The following is a 7,369-nucleotide window of genomic DNA, read 5'->3' as shown; positions in this document are numbered from 1 at the left end:
CAGCATGTGACAAATAGTTTCCTTTTTGTATCAGTGAACACTATCAGGAGAAACCGTGTGGAATATGCGATGCAAAAGTCACTTCCTTTTTCAGTTTAGGGAGTTGCTTAGATGTGAGATCCAGCTGCTGAAGAAGACCCAGGAGCCGCAGGAGAGGTTGCTTACGTGTGGTTGAGGAGGAGAGTGCAGGTAGAACACTTGATGCAGCCTGCCCACAGGCAGGGGGCTGGTTTTGTGCAAGCAGGGATCACTTCCCAGCTGTGAACGTGGGGCTCTATGCCCTGCTTTGTGCCCGGTAAGGGCTGAGCACAACCTCCTTCCTTCTCCTCACATCAGTGGGCAACAGCCAACTCAGTCTGCCTCTGTGATAGATGGGAGCTACCTCTTTCCTTTCAGGATACTGTGACTAGACTGCTCCAATATCTCCTCCCCCTCAGGTTCACCTGCTCTGTTCAGGGACCTGTCTTCACCCTCTCCCCAAATGAATGCTTGGCTCACCACACAGCAGAAAATGGTCTGTTTATTCTGTGATTCGCAGCCATCAGCAGAACTTTCACATTGAGTTCACAATAGAAAATAAATAAGCCAAGAAGATGAAACATGTTGGTGTCATTCCTCTTTTTCTTTTAGTTTCAGCACTGTTGGCTATTCACTACAAACATGTGGGCCAGTGTGTAACTCAGTCCTTTTCAAATGGGGTTGCCATGAATTTAGCTGGTATCTTCTGGCAGTACTGTGCTGCTGTGTTTATATCTGAACAAGTTCCCTAGAGTTCAAAGCTACTGGGACTGACACAAGCTTTCTCTGAAAAAGGGATAATGTCTGACTACTCAACACATGGAATATATTTACATTGCAGAATGAAGGCATTTTCCTGCCTCTCTTTATAATAAGACACCAGCAACATGCAGTGACAGGACAAGAAGGGATAAGTGAAATCATTTTAATATAGTATCAATGTATGAGAAACCACAAAAGAAAGAAAACATTTTCTGGAAAATTCTGCATATGTATATATTGCATTGAATAGTCTTACAGAAAAATTTACATCAGATACATGATTTTAAATATTTTAAAACACTGATTTGAAGAGGACAACAAATTGATTTCTCTCTTTCTGTACAGACATGGGAGTGTGATTTTCTGTTACTATAGTTTGCTGTTCTTCAGGAAGAGTACTCGTATTCTTCAGCACTGCGGCGTCCAAAATCCATCCAGCCCATGTAGTCTCTGTCATTTATCCTGTGAGTAGGATCAATGCTCTGTACCCTGTTTCCCATAACTGAGAGTCTTCCAGTGGAACCTTAAGAAAAAATGTTTGGGAGAGCAGAGAGTAAGTGGACATATTATGCAAGTTCACCCATTTTCTGATCTGTTTTGTACTCAGATGCCTGCAATAATGGAAGCTCTTGGATATAACAGTTATATTACATGGTCTGTATTGTGTCATTGGGGAAAACATCAAGAGAAATATTACTGGTAAGGTCCTGAAAGTGGCTTGGATTTTTTTATTGCAAAATAAAGAGATCATTTTCTCCTTCCTGCTGCAGGAGCATTGTGCTACTGTCTGCCAGGAAGGAGTATGGGTGCATTATTCCTTTCTCCTTCCTTTTTCACTAGAGAGCCCAAAACCATTTTGGGCTCTTCCTTATAAGGCTCTATGCTTGCTTGCTGGTATTGGGAGAGTTGATCTAGATGGAAAATAACCCTTTTCTTGAGAGCAGGCTGAAGCCTGAGACACCACAATCTCATGTTGCTTAAAGAGATATAGGATGTAAGTACAGTGCAAGTTCAGTAACAAGCAGGGTAAAGTTATCAATCCCAGGTTTTGTGGAAAAGTGGGAATAGTCTTAAAATGGAGAAAGTTGTATCTGGAATTTATAGCTAAAGATACCTATTGCTGGAATAATACAGGGCTTATTACTATGTCCGTGATTTTTTAACAGCTTATCCAAATCCTTCATAATTCTGTTCACAGCAAGGTCAGATGCTGATCTATGATCTTGCCTTATCCTTTCTGTCTTCCTTGCTTAAGGCATCAAAGAGAAATTATTTGCAAGGAGAATTTATGCTTTAAAAAAAGGCCTGCAATGCTCTATTTTCACATCATTATATGATGTAACTAAAAATGCAGGGAAAGGTAAATTACTTCTGTCTGTACTCCCTGAAAACAGATAAAATTGACACATGCCAATAATTAGATTATCTTAAGCCTTGAGTGAGGAACAGATTCAATATACTCAGTGCAGACTGAGGCTTGGGGAATACTTGAACTGATCAAAAAGAAAGAGAAGCCCAAATAAAATCTCACAGATCCAAATCTACACAATTCCCTTGCTTACAGTTTCTTGTGTTTTGAAGAAACCCTGGGGACTCTGTGCTTTTATATTTCAAGGTCTTCCTCATGTAATGATTTATAATGAACATGACTCACTAAAACATAAAGCAACTGCATTGTTTTGTTAGGGGTTGCAGAGTGATAGGAGAGTTGAAGGTACAGAAACAACAGAACAAGCGCCGTGTGTAAGACATTTACCTAGAACAAAATTACAACAAATTTCATTATCTCTAGAAAAGAATGTCTACCATTAAATGCTCAAAAACCCTAGAAATTCACATTCATAATTCAAAAAAATGTAATTAAGTTAATGGCTCCTTAACATTATAACCAGTCAGGGCTAAGACAGCGCAGAACCATCACTCAGATGTTGGTGCTTAAGAGACATCTGAGCCTGTGCCGTGACCTGTGGGCTGTAAAGGCTCCCCTGGTGCCATTATGCTCTGGTCTAGCAAGGGCTCCTTAGACAATAGTAAATATGCATGTTGCTGACTTGATAGCTACACCATCTCTCATGCCAGATTCATGCTGAAAGCCTGCAGAGGAATATAACTGAAACCTTGAGTCACAAACAGTGTTTATTTCTTACCAGCACCTTAATTACCTTTTCTCAGACTACCGGAGATTTCCTGTGGGTACTGCAGAATCACAAGGGCAAATGCCACCATTGGTGTCTGGTGACACTAGCAAAAGCCCAGACTCTCTTCCTCCCTAGATGGAATTTTCTACTGAGTGTTATGGTTTAGACAGGTTGGAAGTGACTAATACAGAGTGTTCTGCAGATATTTCTGAAGTGCTGCCCAGAACCTTCATGTTAAATGATAATATAATGCTCCAATGGGAACACTGTACGCATCGTTATAAATTAAGTAAATAGTTTTTGTCCCTCTGAATCTTCTCTAATGAGCAACATCTACAAACCAGAGTCCAGCTGGCCTAGTCACATCACAAGGATTCCATCATCTGCTAGCAGACACTTCGTAGAGTTAATTATATATGTCAATAAGGCATATTTAGAAAATTCTCCTTCGTATTAATACTTATCAAAAAGACATCTTAAATCCAAAGGGATTTTTTTCCACTTCATCTGGTTAAACTGTTTGGAAATGTCAGCCAGGTACTTAAGAGTATATAATGGATACACAAACTAGAACAAAGTGTTCTGTTTCCATGTAGGTGGGCAACAATGACTAAACTGGGGAAAGGTAACAAGGATTCTGCTTTGTAGACTCCTTGCAATAACATCCTTATTCAATAACAGCTTTTAAGAGTAGCACTCAATTAACGAATTTCGTATCTGAATTCTCTTTCCTTTAAATTGTATGAACTGCTAAAAGAAGTTCCTTAATGGATATTGTGCAAATTGCTAACATAAGATGAAATCTCTCAGGCTCCATTGAAAATTATTCTTTTTCTGTTGTTTGTAATATGTCTCTGTTCTGTGTACACAGGTGAGTGTGTCTGGCTGCATATGTAATGCATAAAAATGCACGTAGCATCTCTTAATTGCAGACCACCAAAGATAAGCATAGGGCTTTGCCTAGCATAGAGGTCAGCAATGAAGCTATCAAGAGGCAAGGGTTAAATGATCTGCATTGTGTGAAGACATAGGAGCAGAGAAAGCTCTTCCTTATATAAAGTGAACTTTATCCTAAGCACAGTTTAGGGCTGGGAGTGAATTAATTTCTCAATGTCTGTATGTCCAGGTAATCCTAATTATTGGCTTCTCTTGAAGTCCTCCTTCCTTCTTAGATGCCCTCTTTCCCTGTAGTACAAGGGACAGACTGGAGTGAAACTTCCACAAGTAAACAAAATTTTGTGTAGTGGCTTTTGTTGAGCTTGGAAGTCAAACTGCCCATAGTGTTACTCTGTTGAGATACAGAGCAATACAGAGATGAGCCAGTTCAAAAGGAAAAATGTTTTCTTGGGCAAGTTTCAGTGGTCAATGATTTTGAGCCCTCATTTTTACTAGTAGCACAGATGGCACGTGTTTCGGCTTGTATAAAATATACACTACAAGATGTCAGCAGGGACAGCTTTACTCTTACTCTAATGTAATACAATTGTTCCCTCAAGTAATTAATAAATCTCATGATAATAATTAAGCCCTTTAATACCATTACTCTACTGGTGCTTCATGTCCTTGTTACACAGTGCCATGGAGGTTTTAAGTAACTGCAAAATTGCGTTCCCAGGCTGCCTGAGACCAAAACCCTATCAGTAATTGACATGTTTTGAAGGAAATGTGCTTTTACTTATCACTGCTTTTAGTTATTGCACTCATAAACATGAATTTTGATGTATCAAAAGCTTTCACACTTTTGTAATTTCCTCTGGGAACAAATATATGAAAAATCCAATACTCAGAAGATTTCCCTGGTACGGGTATTTCTGGTTGAGGTGAGGCTAGATATTTGGTCTGTATTTATGCTCAGTAAAGTTTTCCTGCTCTTCTAAATTTAAAAAGGGGAGAGAGGAGTTTAGCTAAATGAAAAAATTTGAAGAAAATGTAATTATTTTATCTGAGATATACTGAAAATACCAACAAAATAATAAGACTATGAAAATAGTAGTTAAAAATAAAAGCTGGACTATAGACTGACAGGTAGATGACATCTTCCTCAGTTGCCTGTACATGACACTGTCAGTGGCTGCTATGTACAAATAATTTTTTTTTTTGAGGAGGAGTTTTGCAGTAAATAAAGGAAAGCTCTCTACTTCAGGAATAATCAGGCAAAATCTAAATCCTGTCTTCTCTAGGAATCATGTTAGATGATGAGGGGGTTATCTTAACACCTAGGTATCCCTGCAGGAAATGCCACCGACACAGAAGTAGCACAGTGAGCAGGCTATACCCAGTACCTTTTCTGGCTTGCTGGAGATACTTGGCCAGCAAGGCGCCAATGTTGGCTCTTTGGTCGATGCTTCCATCCAGCCTTGCCATGGATTTCAGCGGCCCAGTGGACGAAGGGGCGCGGATATGCCGGTGATGTTCTGTCAAGCTCTGCTCAAGCTCAGCAGCCAGTGGGTTCCCATTGTGCGAGCCCACGGCTTGCTGTCCGAAACAGCTCACCGAGAGCACAGCCAGGAACACACAGATGCAAATACCGCTGTACATTGCTGGGGAGGAAGGGAACAAAAGGCTGTTAAAACAACCAGATGTACTACCTTGTAGGCTGTCCCTAACCTCTTCTGCCGTTGGGGGTGCTGGTTTCCGAGCAAATCGGGGTTGTGTTGGGCTTTTTTTAATGTAGCTAGCTGTGGGATCTGTCTTAAGTTGCAAAGCACATAAATAGCTAAATATCCGTTGATAAAAGGAAGATACAGTTAATTAATTTTGTTTCTTCTGGTGTGGTGCATGCTATGTCTCCCTAGTCTACTCAATTCTTATTTGCTTTTATTATTTTGGAAGTTGTATTTCATAAAAACTTAAGTGAGATGAATCCATCTCTGTGAAAAAAAATCTCAGGATTCAAACATTTCGGTATTTTGCCATTGTACTAAAACCTGCTCTTATTATAGGTACTCAGTTTTGACAAGTCCTATGAAGAGCCTATATTCTACCAACCTTCACTGAGTTGAGCTTCAGTGTTCAAGAGGTTTCATCTCATCATAAACAAAAAGTAAAAACAAAAACTTGTCCCAAGGAAAGAAAAAGCAAAATTCAACACCCCTGCCCCAAAGCATTTGATCTAATAGCTGAGGTGGTAAAAGGTGTTTAGTTAAAAGCCATAAAAAATAAAGTGCAACTTAATAATCTTCTTCATATAAAACAGAGAATTCAGATTTTAACATGTACGAAACAAAACAATGTTGGTTTACTAAATTGTTTTATCACATAAGATGAAATACTATTTTTTCTGGAAACAGAGAAATTACTCCCAGTTATTAGGAGAAACAAACTACCTCCTACTTAATGCTATGGGGGTCATTTCCATTTATAAATACACATGAAATATCCCAGCTATATGAAAATTTTTTAACAATTTAAGTGCTTTAACAGTACACTGAACCTAACCTTTTAATTTTAAAAGGGGATAAAATTAAGTTTATTTGCCCAACACATACACTAGATTGAAAACATTTGTGATGTATAAAACATGGTAGTTTTAAAGTATTGTTAGGAGATGAATGAAGAAGCTCATAAGGTCACCCCAGCGTGGTTATTAGTGATGTACCCATCTAGGCTGGGTACTTAGAAACGGAAGGTGAGCTGCATCCTTTCAACCTCCCTGATTCCTGTATTTTTTACATACACACACACACACACACACACATGTATTCATGTCCATGCTATCGACTCCAAAGCCAACAACTCACCACCGCTGGCTGTTCCCCTTCCCAGCCTGCCCGGTGGGGAGCCCCCCGCCGACCAGACCACCTCTCCCCGCATCCCGCGCCCCGCGCTGGGGACCGCGCCCGTCGGAAGCGTCCGGAATCACTCTTTCCCCGGCGGACGCGGTGCTTTTCGCCCGGCAAACAGCGGGATGCCCTCAGAACCGCCGCACAGGTAGGTGCCAGGCATCCCCCTTTCCTTTGCCTCCCTCCCCCCGCCCCAGCAGTGGTGCCGTCAGAGGAGAGTGACAGGCGCTCCCTACCTTTCCGCTGCGGTTTCCCAAGGTCCGACTCGAGTTGGGAGTAGCGAGTCCCGTGTGTGCCCAGGCAGGGAAGTCAGGGGAGATTCAGCCTCGGCCCCTTAAATAGCGGCGGGCACCGCGGCGGTGTTTACACATCTCTGACGCAGCCGGGGCCGCCGCCCGCTCAGCCTCCCGCTACATCGCCCCCCCGCCCGGCACCGGGGGGGTGTGTTCCGCGGGGGGAGTGGGGCTGCTTCCCCGCACTCCCTCCCTCCTTCCGCCGGCCGGCGCCGCAGCGGCGCTGGTTGCGGGGGTGTGCGGGCTCCGCGCGGGACCGGCCCCCGACGGGCGCTCTCGGCTGGGTACGGAGGAGCTGGAAGCCTAGGCTGGCTTCCAGCTGGGTATTTAAAAAATGCTCCTGACCGGAGGTATGCCCGCGCCTACCGCCCCGGCG

General features: G+C 42.2%; 1 protein-coding gene across 2 annotated transcripts; it reads right to left on the bottom strand.

The window, feature by feature from the left end:
• Positions 1-505: 505 nt before the first annotated feature.
• On the bottom strand, positions 506-7,118 carry CCK (cholecystokinin). Of its 2 annotated transcripts, XM_017837222.1 has the most exons (3): positions 6,937-7,118; positions 5,201-5,458; positions 506-1,303 (listed from the first exon to the last, which is right to left on the bottom strand). In XM_017837222.1, the coding sequence occupies exons 2-3, from the start codon at positions 5,454-5,456 to the stop codon at positions 1,167-1,169; spliced, it is 393 nt and encodes a 130-aa protein (XP_017692711.1). In that variant the 5' UTR covers positions 5,457-5,458; positions 6,937-7,118; the 3' UTR covers positions 506-1,166. The 2 variants fall into 2 exon arrangements, with proteins under 2 accessions (XP_017692711.1, XP_017692712.1); XM_017837223.1 differs by lacking the exon at positions 6,937-7,118 and having other exon boundaries at positions 5,201-5,461.
• Between the last annotated feature and the right edge of the window lie 251 nt (positions 7,119-7,369).

The sequence above is a fragment of the Lepidothrix coronata genome, unplaced genomic scaffold (assembly GCF_001604755.1).
Source record: "Lepidothrix coronata isolate B3197 unplaced genomic scaffold, Lepidothrix_coronata-1.0 Scaffold297, whole genome shotgun sequence".
In the NCBI taxonomy this organism is placed as follows: Eukaryota; Metazoa; Chordata; class Aves; order Passeriformes; family Pipridae; genus Lepidothrix; species Lepidothrix coronata.
This window is presented reverse-complemented; position numbering and strand designations above follow the sequence as displayed.